Source organism: Phanerochaete carnosa (genome assembly GCF_000300595.1).
Source record: "Phanerochaete carnosa HHB-10118-sp unplaced genomic scaffold PHACAscaffold_1, whole genome shotgun sequence".
NCBI lineage: Eukaryota > Fungi > Basidiomycota > Agaricomycetes > Polyporales > Phanerochaetaceae > Phanerochaete > Phanerochaete carnosa.
Window position 1 is genome coordinate 1,624,086 of NW_006767628.1, and position 15,773 is coordinate 1,639,858.

At 52.9% G+C, this 15,773-nt stretch overlaps 4 protein-coding genes across 4 annotated transcripts; 2 read left to right on the plus strand and 2 right to left on the minus strand.

Moving 5' to 3' along the window:
* Positions 1-148: 148 nt before the first annotated feature.
* Positions 149-460, plus strand: PHACADRAFT_189717 (uncharacterized protein; the record flags this gene model as incomplete). Its single annotated transcript, XM_007389979.1, has 1 exon — positions 149-460. The coding sequence occupies one exon, from the start codon at positions 149-151 to the stop codon at positions 458-460; it is 312 nt and encodes a 103-aa protein (XP_007390041.1).
* A 1,904-nt stretch (positions 461-2,364) lies between these two features.
* Positions 2,365-9,507, minus strand: PHACADRAFT_189718 (uncharacterized protein; the record flags this gene model as incomplete). Its single annotated transcript, XM_007389980.1, has 4 exons — positions 2,365-2,478; positions 2,543-3,263; positions 4,153-5,733; positions 5,786-9,507. 4 exons carry the CDS (start codon positions 9,505-9,507, stop codon positions 2,365-2,367), a joined length of 6,138 nt encoding a protein of 2,045 aa, XP_007390042.1.
* Positions 9,508-10,385: 878 nt separating this feature from the next.
* On the plus strand, positions 10,386-12,356 carry PHACADRAFT_203765 (uncharacterized protein). Its single transcript, XM_007389981.1, has 4 exons — positions 10,386-11,214; positions 11,265-11,452; positions 11,508-11,660; positions 11,714-12,356. Exons 1-4 carry the CDS (start codon positions 11,019-11,021, stop codon positions 12,266-12,268), a joined length of 1,092 nt encoding a protein of 363 aa, XP_007390043.1. The 5' UTR covers positions 10,386-11,018; the 3' UTR covers positions 12,269-12,356.
* A 402-nt stretch (positions 12,357-12,758) lies between these two features.
* Positions 12,759-14,324, minus strand: PHACADRAFT_246619 (uncharacterized protein; the record flags this gene model as incomplete). The annotated part of the gene is made up of 12 exons (XM_007389982.1): positions 12,759-12,882; positions 12,932-13,258; positions 13,312-13,369; positions 13,421-13,495; positions 13,552-13,619; positions 13,672-13,780; positions 13,835-13,848; positions 13,910-13,921; positions 13,983-14,015; positions 14,066-14,147; positions 14,213-14,237; positions 14,299-14,324. 11 exons carry the CDS (start codon positions 14,319-14,321, stop codon positions 13,017-13,019), a joined length of 741 nt encoding a protein of 246 aa, XP_007390044.1. The 3' UTR covers positions 12,759-12,882; positions 12,932-13,016.
* Positions 14,325-15,773: the final 1,449 nt, after the last annotated feature.

A 15,773-nucleotide genomic window follows, 5' to 3' on the forward strand; every position in this document is an offset into this window, starting at 1 on the left:
CGACTGCTCCTTTCATTTAATTTTGCAATACCACTCCTTTGTATCTTCTAGCTGCATCCTCCACTATGTCCGATCACTCAGTGTCGCAGGGCCTCGTTGTAATATATCACGGGATAATATCAGTTTTGCTCGCTACCGCGTCCAAAACATGCACGTTGTCGACATCGCCAATACCAGAGCTCAGCTTGCATCCAAGGGCCTCCAAGTCCATCTCTATCAGCAGAGCCGGCCACAGCCTTTGTTGAGCATGAGCTCCTCTCCGGACCAAGACCCTTCCACCGAAGAAACCTCGCTTCATCAAGCCGTCGAAGGCACCACGATCGCTCGAACCACAATACTCGCGACTACGCCCGCCCTTCATGGCGTCAATTTAGCGTCCACTATGGTGCTCGAGGTGCTCGTAGCCAATCTAACCGGCTCTCTTGTGCAGACTGTTCTCGAACGCGAAGGTCTTCGGTAGACCAAGTGTCCGACACTGTCCTCGCACGTAAGTACGCGCCAAACTCACGTTTCTCCGGGCTAGAACGCTAAGGAGCAGAGCCCGCTCGACTGTTTAGGAGTCGCTTGTTCTCGCCTCCGAAACCGCCCAGGCTGAGCTGAGTCGTCTGCGGAGTAGCGGGACTTAGGATGGTGCCTGAGGGTGGTGAGCAAGAGTTCACAGAGGAGAATCTAAAGCTCCGTGCGGCGCGAGGTGCTGTCCCGGAAGAGCGGAAAAAGGCACGCTGGATCCATAACGAGGAGCTTCGTTGACAATAAATTGTTAGATGATAGCGGGTGCAATAGGCGGACGATGGGGTGACGTACAAGCGACAAGCTCTTGGTGCACGCTGGAGTTCTCGAGACTGGGCACGAGAAGACGGTCGCATTCGATGAGACGCAGCGCAACCTCCAAGCTGCAATCCAGGACACATCAGATGTCGCGCAGAAATGCGCGATATGGGACACGGTCATTGAGCGGTTCGCTGCGGAGATCGTTAGTGCCGAACGTGGTGTCGACTCCCTCGGATTGAGGTAGCGGAGCTGCGGGCGCGTGAAGGCCGAAGCTGTATGCGCTTGCAGAATGGAGTGAGTCGCTAGAGCAATGAGTTGCATCGGAGGGGACGTCTTGCCGACTGAAGTGAAGGTCCGGGCGAAACTATCAGTGCCGGAGGCTGAATGATTGTCGTAGTATATATTATTGATACGAGATGTGCAGTGTCGGCGTAGCATCCTAGAAGTCCCCGCGGTCTCACCACGCTGACATCTTCAGCGTTTGTTACAGTGTCGACCACTGACGGCGATGTATCCCATCAGTGATAGCGCAAACTAGGAACGTAGAATGGTTCATGAAATTAATGCTTGTGCTCATGCGATAATAGTCCGCATCGAGCGATACGCACAGTAGTTGTAGTATTAAGGTGGCTCTTTCTAGCTGTGATCTTGAATATATCAGCATGTGTGAGTAGTCACTGGCCAGCATACTCATCCATCTCAACCAGAAATTAACCCCGTGGTTACCTGCACTCAGAGTACAGCAAGCCGCTGTAATTTAGTAGATGGACTAGACGAGCTTCAAATTTATCTCCATATAGCGTCAGGACGTCGAAGGGCGTTCATTACTGACGCACATTCTGTACAATTACAGGAAGAGAACAGTAAGCTTGCTTCACGGGGCTAATTAATTAATATTTTCAGCTGGAAGGGGCACGAAAATCGTTATGAGAATAGAAGCCAAAAAGACCGAACACTTCCTGGTAAAAACATACGATAGGTAAAACCTGGAAATAGGAGCCAAACAAAGACACCTTTTTTGGTGAATCTTGTTGCAAAAAGCTGTTCTGCTTGCAGCAAAAAGAGGTACAAATACTGCTGGGCTATCCATATATAGAATAATCAATATATTTTCTATTGAGATAGGTACAAAAAAGTATACATCTACTATCTATTTGCTCAAATAGGAGAGCTGACTTTTGTCGCAAGGGAACTGTAATACAAACAAGAGGCTGCTTCGCTGCGCTCCGCGACTGCTGTCCTCGTGGATGTGGTTCTGCAGGCGGGAAATTTAAGCTCAAAATTTTCGATTTCGCTTGCTGTTTCGATTTCAGGGCTGCAGCATAGCCGCGCTGCGCGCGGCGTAAGCAAAGGAGAGCGGAAGCAACGATTGGGCCCAATCAAGGAGAATGACGAAATAGGGGCCGTCGAAAGGTATATAAGGCGAGGGATGGAAGAGGGGGGCCCCTGGAGCGAGTAAGACAGGGATAAGAAAATGGTTTCTTACTTTGAGGGCATCTGCGTAATAGTATAGTATATACATCAACTATTTTTTGGCGTCGCTGTGTGTGCCCGCTGACACGTTCACTGGTCGCCCACTAGTCGCCCACTGATCTAACTGCCGGTCGCCTGAACAGCGCCCGCGAACGCGAGCGGGTCGGGCAATGCAAGCGGACAGCCCGCGTGGGGGGAGACCCGCTCGGGGTCGATCTCGCTCACGTCCCACACCTCGGGCGCCGACGGCAGCGGTGCCATGAGGCTGCTCGGCGCGAAGCTGTCGCGGTTCGCGAACGCCGCCGTGCGCGGCGCGTGGCGGCCCGTCGTGTGCGCGACCAGGGGAGGCATGATCGGCCCCGGCGTCGACGTCGGGTCCCTCGACGCGCACCTCGACGCTGCGCACACTCCCCGTCTTGCGGCGGTCCGCGTGGATCTCGGCGCCGAGCCACGCGTCCTTGCCGTCGCCGCCGCCGTCGTCCCACAAGTGCACGTTTGCGTCAGTGGTGCGGAGCTCGTCGTCGTCCTCGCTGGACGCGGCGTCGCGCGGCGCGGCGGCGGCGACGCTCGCGATGAGCTCCGCGCCGAGGCTGTACCCGCAGAGCACGCGGTACGTGCACACGAGCGCCGTGGCGTCACAGTGCGCGCGCAGCGTGAGCAGCCTGCCGTCGAGCAGCGGGTGGTGCCGCGCGGCAGATAAAAGGTCGGCGAGGTAGATGTTGAGGGAGAGGTGGATGAAGGTGTACGCTTCGGCGCAGTCGGGCGAGGAGGAGGACGGACTGGGGAGCGCGGGTGGAAGAGGCTTCGTGAGCGCACGGAGCCGTTGCAGGTCTTCGGAGGTGATGATGTGGTTTGCGGAGGGTGTCAGTTGGAGACGAGAGGCAGGGACCGCAAGCGGGGGGATGGAGACGACGGAGACGCATTGTGCGGGAATAAGGAAGATATCTGCATGCGGGGAGATATTGAATTGAACGAGGCCGAGAGCGGCGTGTTGGTAGAGGAACGGTAAGTCGTGCAGGCTTGGTGAACAGCAGGCGAGACGATGACGGCGTGTGCGGCCGCATCCGGAGCATCGACGCCGCGCTGGCGGGCACGCGCCGCAACGACGCGACGCTCGTCACGTCCGTGCGAGTCTGTGGTGCTCTCGCGCGAGTGCACCGGCGTCGGGAGCGGAGACGACACGATTAATTGTTCGTGAGGTGAATAGTTTCTTGTTTAAGTGGTCATGCATTGTAAGCGGTGATTTACTGGTAAGTGACCACCATTGTTTTGGCGATGAGTGGGTAATGTGTGGGTAATATGTGGGCAATGTGTGGGTGATGTGCGGGCGATTTCCTAGCAAGTGGCCATCAATGCGCGGGGCGATGGGTGGGCGCACTGCAGACGACGAGAGGGGGGTAATAGGCCATGAGTAGGCGATCAATCTTATGTCTGAAAACAATGCCAGTTTTTTCCATACAAGTTTCCCTGATAAAAGTCCAGCTTTTCTACCTCATATTTGGTGGAGACAGGAACCACAAAATAAGTTTGCTCTTTTTGTCTCACCTGGAGGGAACCTTTTTGGGGAGAATGTGGAGAAAGAAATGATGATGATTTCGCCCTGAGAATATTTCGACTCTCCTAATACCTAGGTGTAAAAGCAGTGTATCTTTTCGTACCATTAAAACAATAACATCCCCATAGGGAAACAGCTTAAGTGTATTTACGGAACAAACTGAATGTGTTTTTGTACCTCTATCCGCGCAAAATAGTATAAAATTAGCCCCGTGGCTTGATTCCCGTTAATAGTATCAGATAGATTGGGAATACATTGAGAATTTTTGATGAACTTATGCTCCGATATGCACGAAATTGACCCATCTCTCCAGATTAGCTCTGCTTTGCCGCATCTCCTTCGTAGCTGAGCACAATGCCCTCGCAGCCCTCCTGAATCCGACCTCTGATCCTTGGGGCATATCCTTGTTGCGTCGCTCTGCAAACATCGCGTCGTAAAAAGCTTTGGCAAACGTCGGCCCATCCTCATCCTGCAGCTGCCACATCGTCCCCACCACGCTCTTGAAGCCCGAAAACTGCATCGCGGCCGCCAGATGAAGTGCCTCGTCCGTCGCACTGTTCGGTGTCCATTCAGCAGTATGGCAGGCCGACAACACTGCTAGTTCGGCATTTTCACGGTGGAGGTCGGCTTTGATGATGTCGAGAAGAGTGATCCGCTCGCCTCCAGAAAGGATGAACGCTGAGTTGAGAGGCTCGCCAGATCTAAGCGTCCCGTGGCAGGAGAAATGTACCCATGGCCGCTCCGCAAGACCTGCAGTCACCGCTTCACGGTTGCAATGACTCTCAATGGCGAGCGTTAAGTCACTATCCGCGAAGTGTGTGCGGAGGACCTCCACTTCTTTGCCCACCGCTTTTAGCGCCTTGTCGAGCAGGACGACACCAAGAAGGCCTTCGTGCTCTATTCGACGACCACTGCCAGCTGCTCTGGATTCGATTAGCGCAGTAAGCGTCGGAGTGTAGGACGGGATATACAGATCCGGAAGGTATATTTTGCCTTTGGAGGATCTCGGCTCTGGCATCGCGATCGGGCCCGCTGCATGCAGCGGCAGTATAGACACCGCAGAGGTAGGACACCACCAAATCCGCGACCCTTCCTTGACTCCGAGCTCCTTCAATCTCTCCACGACTGGGCCAACAACGAGATCCGCGAGCTCTTCTAGCGTCCGGCGCAGAACTCGATCGTATCTCTTCGGCGCAGTGTCCAGGGCCCTGCGGGCATTCAGTAGGTTGTTTACCAATTCGACCGCCTGCTCGGAAAAGGTATCGATCAACTCGACACAGCTGAGTTTCTCGCCGGGACCAAGGATTAAAGCATCCGAGCGGAATCTGCTTTTGTTAACGATGATAACCGGGCCCTCTACCGAAGCTGCCCTAAGTCTGTCGTAGGAGGGTGGCTTGAGAAAGTCTGGGATCTTTGCGCGGATCTGGTCGATGACCTCTTCTAGTTCGGCAGACAGGCAGCGTTTCGTCTCGAGCATATGCCCATACGAATCGGAGCGTTTACCAACAGCTGAGACGGATATGAGTGGACTTGCGGCAATACTGACTGCCTCCAGTGCGCGACTCTTCTCCAGGAAAGTATCTCGAAGAGGCCTCAATCTCTCGTCAGCAGATAGCTGGTCGAGGGGTGTGCGCAGGCGGCGGACTTGAGACCAGAGTAAAGCTCTGCCTTGCTCTAGTATCTCCACAGCGAGTTCGAGATTTCCCTGGTTTATCGCATACGCCGCGGCGTCCAAAGGTAAAGATTGCTCGTCTCGAACTACCTCGTGTTGCATTTCCAGCGTTGGAGCGATTGCGAGATCCCGCTGCAACAATTCAAGGCTCCTGCGGTAGGCCTCCAGTGCTGAAGGATGGCTATTCTCATGGGCCAGATGTGCCCACAATATTGCGCTGTCTAGCTGCGTCAGACGGTAGACAGTCGATTCAAGGAGCGCGCTGGTTGCGGGTGTAAGTACTGCTTTTCTGTCATTCCAAATAAGAAACGCACCCTTCTTTGGCGTAGAGGATAGCATTGGAGATATCTTCTTTATTTCCCGTCTTGCTATACCTCGCACTTGAAGACGCTGCGAGATTGAACAATAAATTGAAATGTTCCGGATCACTTGGTTCTAGAGGACAGAGCGACAGCATCCTGCGTCCTCGATCAATACACTCATCAAGGTCCTCCACAGTTTGTAACGCTCTGTATCGCCCGATTAAAGCCCTGCCCAGGCTGTTGACCAGATGCAAGGAGCTGGAAGACTGATCTGCGCTTGAAAGGGACAGAGCCTCCCGGAGGTAATCGATAGCTTTCTGCATATCCTCAGACTTCTTAGTCTGTTCGTATTGGCATTGGTGGTACTGGGAAAATCGGACGAGAACTTCGCTCCGGTCAGGGTGTCCAGGTGGACAGAGATGTAGCGCCTCCTCTATGTACCGCGTGCATTCTTTGAGGTCTTCGGCGCGAGCCTCAGCTTGAGCATCCCAGTGGCTCTCGTTCGCTCGAATGCAAAGAGCCTCCGTCAATGCCTTCAACAAGCCTACACGATAAGGGAACTTGTGATCTTGGTCCGCGGATATCGCCTCGCGGAGAAAGAGGATGCAGCAGTTCAGGTCCTCCAACTGTTTCATCAAGTTAAATCGTTCGCCCAAGGATGATGATAAGATAAATAAAAAGGCCTCGCGGCCCGAATGTCCTGGCGGGCACAGAGACAGGGCTTCATAGCCGTACTTGATGCTGTCTCTGAGGTCGTCGGGCTGATGTGTCAATCGGAAGTGAAGATGCAAAGCGCCCGCCAGAGCCGTTATAGTGGAATGACGACTGAACAATCCCGCCGAATCGGAATTCGTTTCGAGATCTTCGCGCAAGTAGATAATCGCATTTTCTAAGTCGCCCAAATCGTCATTGACCCCGTATCGTTTGTTGAGAGAGTGTGCCAAACTATTTATGACGCGAGATCGATCGGGATGACCTATAGGACAAAGCGCAAGCGCTTTGTAATTGAGGTCAATGCTCCTGTTGAGGTCGTCGTGCCGTCCTGTCGCCGAGAAACGTTGAGCAAGAGCCGATGCCAGTGCAGACATCGTATTCACGGATGTCACGAAGCCGGAAGGCGGGAGTGATGCTTCCCGCAATAACGAAGCAAGGGCCATCTCTAGATAGCTAATGCACTGCTCCAGGTCCTCCGGGTCCCCGTCGATCAGATGGCGAGTTCTTAGTGTATGCGCCAAGTCTACCAATGCTTCGTCGTGATCGGGATGTCCTAGAGGGCACAAGGACAAGTATCTCTGTCCGTATTCGAGGCTCTTCTGTATATCCTCGATATTCCTTGTGATTTTCGCATAGCGTTCGCGCAAATTGGATACTAGTCCAAACAACAGGGAGGTATGAAGTGATGGAACCGAAATGCCATGGGATAGAGCTTCTTCGAAGGACTCGACAGACTTCTCCAAGTCGGCTTGGACCCCGGTCATCTCAAAGCGCTGCCGTAACGACGCACCAAGTTCACTTAACATCAATACACCCACAGGATGCGGGGCAGGATAAAGCGAGAGGGCCTGGCGAAAGTATCCAAGAGATCTGTCCACATCATTCACCTGCTTCGTGTGAATGGATCGTTCGCGAAAAGCAATTGCCACGTTCCGAATGAGCGCAGGGTGAATAGGAGAGGTGGAGGGACAGTGGGCAACTGCATCCTGAAGGTAGGAGATAGACTTGTTTAGAACCTCTAGATCCCCTGTTTGTTCAAAAATACGCTTGAGAGACTCCCAAAGATGCTCGAGTATTGTGTGTTGTCGATGAGGGTGTGCGTATGAACAGAGTAACAGGGCGGCATGGATAGACTCTATGCACTGGGCAAGAGCGCCTGATTCCCCGCTTCTGCGGAACCAGGTCTCTAGCGCTTCTGCCGAGTTAAAGAGCAGATTAGGGAAAGCAACCGCAAATGGCGAACATAAGGAAAGGGCCTCCTGCGTGAACGTGAAGAAGGTCTCAAAATGCTCCCGGTTGTTGCTTTCCTGATATTGCAGAAAAGAAGATAAAGCAAGGATACCCAGTAAGGAAGGGCGATGAAGGTTCCGAGGGGAGGAAGCATCCAGTACGTTCCGCACCAAGTCAATGCTTGGATACGGCACGCCCTGTCTGCCGGTCAGGACTACATCGAGGAATAGCGTCGGCCCGACGAACAAGTCCAAAGACGTCAATGATTCCGCTGTGAAAGACGCATGACATTCCCGGATGTACTCCATCGACAAGTTGAAATCTTCGTCCTCTCCAGCATATCCGAAGCGCTGACCGAATGAGGAGGCCAGGCTGTTGAGTACCATTGCACGGCTTGGCGCGTGCGGATCACAGGCGGACAGTGCTTCTTTCCCCAGGATTATGCTTTCCTCCAGGTCCTCGGGAGCTCCGTAAGTCATGAAGCGGTAGCGTAAAGCGTCTGCTAGCCTGCCGAGAGCTACAGCGCGGATGGTGGCCCTGGACTTGACAGGTAGTTCGATGGCTTGACGGAGAGAAGCAACACTATCCTCCATGTCCTCCCGTCTGCTGGCAAACACGAAGCGTGTCCATTTCGCAACGGCGAGGTTTACCAGCGAGTGTGGACGGTCGGGGCGACCCTGCGGGGAAAGTGCGAGCGCTTTATTTCCGTACTCAATGCTTTTCTCTAGGTCCTCTTGCCGTCCTTCGTGAGTAAAGCTGATGATAAGAGCAGAAACAAGGGTGTCAAGGAGTACAAGGCGAATGGGCATTGAGGGGGAGCAGTGGGAAAGGGCCTTATGGGAGAGCGAGACCGATTGCGCCATGTCATCCAGCCTTCCGGTACACTTGGAACGAGCGAGAAGCCCGGCAGCCACCGTCCCCAGAGCTCGAGGACAATCGGGATGTCCCGCAGAGCAGAGCGAAGCGGCTTCCTGTGCGTGTCCGATCGCTTCCTCCAAATCACCGGATTCGCCTAAATGCTCATATCGAGAGAGCAGCGATTGTGAGAGCACATCCAGCAGCATGGGTCGGGCTGGCGATTCCGGCGAGCAGCATGAGACGGCTGCACGAGCATACTCTATGCATTGATCCAACTGGGTAGAGAGGCTTGTCTGCTTGAAGCTGCTGAGCAAGGGTGCGGCAAGAGTCGCAAGAAGGGTGGGTCGATCCCGGCTGTGACGTGAGGGATCGAATAGTGAGAGGGCCTCGCGGCCACTATCGATAGAGTCGGTTAAATCCTTGGGATCTCCGATGTGGCAGAAATGGACGTGTAGTGCTCTGGCGAGCGACAATACGGAAATATAGCGGCCCGTATGGCCAGGGGGATGGAAGAGGAGCACCTTGCGGTGGAGGGATAATGCCTCTTGCACGTCTGCCGGCCGGCCAATAAGCTCGAATCGACAGAGGAGCAGCTCGGCAAGGGAGTACAATAATGCGGCGTCGCGATCATCTGTCGGAGGTGAGAGTGATAAGGCTTTGCGTGCGGAAGTGATGGCGTTCTCGATGATTTGGCGATTGTGTGTACGGGCGAGGCGAGCGAACAGGGCAGATGAGAGTACAGTTAGAAGTGCAACTCGATTTTTGCCAGCGGTAGGTACATAAGAAAGGGTCCCAGGCGCCGTGCCAACGGTCTCGTCGTCCTCATCAGGAGGTGGAATATTAAAAATGAGATGGCGGAGAGCTCTGAGGCCAGGCCATTGTGGAAGGTGTCGGCCCACTAGTAGGAAGTTCTGGAGATCTTCCCACCACATGATCGCTCGTCGTAGAGAGCTAGTTGCACCTGGTCAGTACGTCTGTCGGTATTGAATGCTCGAGCAACCACAGCACCAGACAATAGTAACCTTGCTGTTCCGAAGCTTGAGCTCTGAGCCAACTGTGGAGATAAGAAGAGTCAGTCCCCGGATATGTACTATACGTTGCATATTGCCGCACTGGACAGACTATCAAACACCAAAGAGATCCTAGATGGTCAAGGACATGAGAAGCAGCCGGCAAAAGGGAACGCGCAGAACGACTTGCAGGCGAGGCTACACTAGTATGTCTGATTGGAGGAGGTGAATTGGGCTTGTGTCAACTTGTGTCTTATCAAGGTGATTAGTAAGGACGTCCCGCTCGTCAGAGATACGTTATGCACGGGGTAATATGTCGGTTATGTGAAGACGAGGACAGGCAGACTTACTTCGCAGGCTGCTTCGAGTCTGGAGTACAACGCAGGTGAGTAGATGAGAGCAGAGGATGAGATGCTGAGAGCAGACCGTCCAGTGCGCACTGCCACGGAGTTCCTCATGTCTTCCCTGCCAGCGGCAGATGGACTTGCGCATACCCTGCATATAAACCTTGTATTCAGGCTTGGGAGAAGCGCTGCCGCTGGCGAAGACTCAACTGGGAACATACAAATGTTATACTATTGTTGAGCTGTACCGTACCAATGATATCAACATATCACCGAATATGTCACCAGAGGCAGGAGGCATCCTGATCAGAAGTGAATGTTGAGTTGAGCGAGGAGACGCCGTCCCGATGATCCACGAAAGCGCATCGAGTAGTCATGCCATACTTAGAAATTTGATGCGCAGCTTTCTCCGAGCTTCGGCGCTTCAGCGCTCGCTCGAGATGCGATTCCCCCGCGGAGGGGAAGAGCGATAAGGTAAGCGAGACATTCGGCAAGTGGATCAATTGTGTAGCAACAGGCGGTAGCGAAAACAGTTCGCCTTTAATCAGACAGGGTAGCCCCGTCATGGACAGGTAGGCAGCTCTGGGCCTTCGACAGGGTAGACGAGTCGCGGATGTCAAGTATCCGCAACTCAAGACTCCGAGTCGCCGTCCCTTTCTCCCACTCCAGTGTCCTGAGGCTTATAAGGAAATCGGAAACATGTTTCCCGAGAGAAATCATGGCCAACAACGGGCCTCTGCCGGTGGGCGTACGGGACAAGATACCGCTCGCCCGAGCCTCGCGCCCCCGACGGCAAGCAGGAGAATTACTGGCCTGACTGTACGTCAGTTTCTTCGGCCATGACCATAGCGAGACTGGTCATGCCGCAGTGGTGTAATGAGCACCCTTCGGCCTTGTACATGTGAAGTCCTCAGGATCGGCCCCGGGCATGCCAATTTAAGTAACGCCGAGGTCCAATGGCACTTTATCCGGTACTAGTCGCTAAAGCCCATCCGTCCGGGCCAATGCTGACGATGCAATGAACTCGAGGAGTATAAAAGAGTCTACGGTGCAGGCAAGTGGTCATCATCAGCATCTCGCATTACAACAATGTCTCCCACCGCTAACAAGAAAATCGTCCTAGTTATCGGCGCCACTGGTGCCCAGGGCATCGCTGTCATAGAGGCGCTCCTCGCCGCATCCGCAGATGATTCGCCATCCCCCTATGCCGTCCGTGCCTTGACTCGCGATCCCAACGGCCGTCGCGCTAAAGAGCTTGAGGCCAAGGGCGTGGACATCTTCAAAGGTATGACAATCACTGTCCGTTGTGAATGGCAGGCTGACAGTGTCACCCAGGATCTGTGGAAGACTTGTCCTCTGTCTTCGCTGCCCTACAAGGTGCATGGGGTGCGTTTGTGAACACAGACTCGTTCACCATCGGCGAGCAAAAGGAGATTTTCCTTGGAATGCGCATCTTCGAGCTCGCAAAGCAGGCGAAGACCGTCCGCCACTACATCTGGAGCAGTCTTGATTATGTCGGCAAGGTACTTCACTCCCTTTCGTCTCTAAGGTATGACGTCCCTGACATTATCGTTGTAGAACTCGGGATACAATCCGAAGTACAGAGCAGAGCACTTCGACGGCAAAGGTCGTGTCGCAGACTGGCTGAAAGCGCAGCCTTCTGTCGTCAATGACAGCGACATGGCTTGGAGCTGTATCTCGACTGGCCCTTACATGGACATGTTGAAGCTAGTGCGCATTTTTGCCACGAAATGTTTGTACAGCGTTGACGGGATGGTTTACAGCCCATGCTCGGCCCTCTCTTCCGCCGTGCGGACGGAACGTTTGTCTTCGCGTTCCCTACCGACTTAGGTCACGTCCCCATGGTATCTCTCAAAGATATCGGCTTCTTTGCTCGCTACTCCTTCGACAACCGTGCTGAAGTCTCAGGCAAGGATCTCGAAATTGCGAGCGAGATGGCCACGCTCGACAATACCGTCGGGACTTTCAAGAAGGTCACCGGGCTGCCGGCCGTCGCAGTGCACCTCACTGTCGAAGAATGGTTCCGCAACTGGAAAAACACCGATTGGCCTCTCGCGAGGGAGCGCAAGTACGGCGACGGGTCAACGACCTGGAAGGAGAACTTTACGGCGTTCTGGAACTTGTTCCGGGACGATATCATTAAGCGGGACATGACTTGGATTCGTAAGGTCAATCCCGACGGACAGAACCTAGAAAAGTGGATGCGAGAGACTAAATACAAGGGGGAGCTAGAGCTGTCCTTGCTGAAGTCCTGGGAGGACGGGAGCCGCGTTAGTCTTGACTTGGAGCACATTACCGCAACTCTAGGAAAGGCGTAGGTACTGTACGGTTAAACTAGCAGGTTACACAGGTGTTAGTATTCGTAATAATAGCATTCACGCTGCAGAAGTTGGACATTGCGCCGGCACCAGATGGCAATGAGTGGACGATCAAATTTTTGTTCCAAACATGAGCGGAGAAGGATGACTGGAGATTTATTCATCTGCAGTGTGTATGCCAATGTACGACAAACGTCTGGAAATATATTTTCGCCAGCTTTTTTATCCACCGGCATCCGGTGGGATCTACCCAACTAGCAAGGAGTGCAAGCCAGTGGGCGGCGAAGGTTCCATGGCGGCAGGCATGTCTACGTTAAAATTTAACGCAAAGCTGTGGTAGCCGTTCCGCGCTGGCATCTCAGCTCGGACGCTGATAAATGGGCCAGTAAAAATTGATTAGAGGCAGTCATGAGGTGACCGACGCGATACACGGCAGGCGTTGATACATTACACTGTATACACAGGTTTTACGTCTATCATACAGCAGAGTCGGGGGTCAAGTTCAGCTCGATTGACGTCACCTTCTCGTCAGCACCGTCCATCGATTCGGTCAACTCAGCTCGAGGTAGTGGGCCAATGTCAACCATCTCATGGGTCTCAATGGTGATGTTGACCTAATGCCAAGTCAGTTCAGACAGTCCGGCAGAGAGAGCACCAACATACCTGGGGTCTCATCTCTTTGCCATCTGCATACACGGGGCTGCGATGAGAAATCGAATATCCTTCGATGTCCTGCCTCGAGTTTAGGCTAGATATAACCGAATTTGTGTACCTGCGATACGTAGTTAGGACACAAGACACTCCAAAGACGAGATCGGAGACATACAACTTCACGACCCCGTAGTTGAATATCATGTGTACGCCGGATTGCTATATCCCTTGCCTTCAAAAAAGCGTCACAAGGCCATCGGGAGTGACTCACAGAAGCCAAATACGAGATCATGTGAGACGTGGTGAAAGACGCTGTCAACAAGCCATTCGAGATGGTGGCTGAATCGAGTCGTGAGTATTGGAGCGACTACATGAGCGCGGTGGCGACACACCAAGTATAACCCTCTTGATTAGAGCATCAGTACGCTCGAAACCGGTCCGCCGCTTGCTCTGTATTGCTTTGATTAGTTTGCTCGAACTCGGATGCGTAGAAAAACAAACTAGGGACACGCTTAGAGTGGTCGCAATCGTGACATCGCAAATTGTGCCGGAGATGAGCCAGGGCAGCGCGATGACCTGCATAGACGATTTCACCATCGGTACAAACGAAGGAAAAGGTCTTCAGTATTCACTTTGAGTGACTGGAGACTAGTAAACTCTGGACGCATTCCGACAGCTATAGCGGTGCCAGTGGCGCAAACTGCGATATTGATTATGACATGTCAGAGAGAAGTTAAGGGCGATAGACATACTTCCGGTGAGGCAAGACGTGGTGGCAATAAGGGCGGTGACCCATCTATTCTTCGTGAGAATGAAGATGCGCCGGGCGTAGAACATTTGACACATCATGGCAACCAGGCCCTGTCGTTTGGATTAAGATTCAGTGGTGGATAGATGAGAAGGTGGGAGTCTCACAGCCATGGCGTGTTCTAAGTTGCGATGACGATATGAGAGGCGTATTTAATTTATGTACTGGAAGTTCATCCATACCTGAGGCATTGACTGGAAAGCGCGAAGATCGATGAGGCAACCTCGTCAGGCAAGTAATATTGGAAGCACATACGCCAATCAGCCCGCGTGAGGGCCTCCATATTGCCTATAGTATACCTGAGAGAAGTACTTCCAGACGTGCGCGGGATGACCTACCGAAATTATTAACTAATACCTTATATATCCATGTAATGTTGAAGGAAGTGTTCAGCGTGTCCGCTAAGAGTAAAACAGCAACCTAAAGACCAACGAACCAGTTACCTATGAAGTATGCATAAGGAGAAACGAGGATAGGCTTCTCACGTATATCTTGATCTGCCATGGATCCCTGCAATCCAGGTCAGCATCTACCAGAAGAGAAGCCCGATATGAGGAATAAACGAGCGTACTTGCGGAAATTAGCATAGTACATCTGCGCCTGCACTATGACAGCACCATACAGCCTGATAGAGCGCAAGTCAAGAGAATCACAACGTCAGAACGATGAAAAGTCGTACAACGTGTTCAGGAAGATCCCCAGAAGACACGGGCCTTGACTGTGTTGATGAGCTCTGGTGACCAGCCACGCAAAAGAGCGCACGACCTACACGAAACGAGCTGCCTTCTCTTCTGCGGTGTACATGGTACCAACAAGGACAGGATGGATATCATACCCGAGCAAGGCGTACTTAAGTACGAGATCTCTCGCATCAATCAATGAGCCTGCACATGCTCTCCCTGGATGGCAAGGGGAGGGCATCTGTGCCGGCCAAACTCTATACCTGCTTGCACAATTTTTTTCTCAACATCGAAGACAGGCTGTGTTGTTCCGGTGGTCCATTATCCTAGTTAGCAATTATGGTCGGCTAAAACAAGGGCTTGCCATAGTTGCTCGTATGGACGCTGTCGATGGTCGCCGCACGAGGGCTCGGGCTCCATTCAACGAAGTGTGTTGGGCGGTGTTCACGAACAATAGGGGCAACATTTCATGATTTCGGTGAGAGCAGCTACATGGCTTATCAGGTCTCTCTCCACCAATGCTGTGTATTTCGTGAGTGAAAGATTCCTATGAAGGATATGTGTGATGCTGACCGGGTTAGAAGCCGACCAACGAGATATCAATCACATACCAGTGCGGCTGCAAGGTTCGACTTCGAGGGAAAGTATCTGTAGGGGTCCCGACGTCCTGTGGTGCCGCCGTTGGGAAAGCGTGGCTGCTCAATCAGGACTTGTGGAGTACTGTACACCGCCAACTTGCACTCGGAGAGCAGACAGACGGGCGCTTCGGGGGTGAGCCACATGTGCATGCGGGTGCATCGCAGACGTCAGACATTCATGGTGCAGGTGTCTCATTTGTCTGCGTTCCGTATGTTTAGTACATGTGTTACATATTCAACACACATGCAATGCAAATGAGTTTTCGGGAGCGGGAGGGCTGCGGCAGGCGTTTATTATGGGCCCTCTCTTTCGTGGAATTCATCGGTGTTTCGCAACTGTCGGCTATCTTTCCCATATATTTTGAGGCTTCGCAAAGTGAGCTTGTGCAGGGGTTGACAATTATCATTTTCCAGAAGCTTTATCTATCTAATAGGTCTAAATAAGTCGTTTGCGTTTGCGGGGGTGCTCAGACTCAGACTCTTCGGCTGCACTCTCAGCCTCGCCGGAACGTTCGAAGCTGTCCTCGGGAGCGTCCGATGACTCTGCTTCACTGCCGCAAGCCTCAGCTACTTGTTTTGTACGTGCTTCGCTTTGTGCTCCTCTCCGTGATGGTCCACTTGTCTTTGTTTTCTTCTGCCTCTTCTCCTTCGCTGCTTCTCTCTTGGTGTTATTTGTCTGACGGAGCCGCCGCGCTTGCTCGAGATGTTTGGCAGAGCGATTCGGAAAT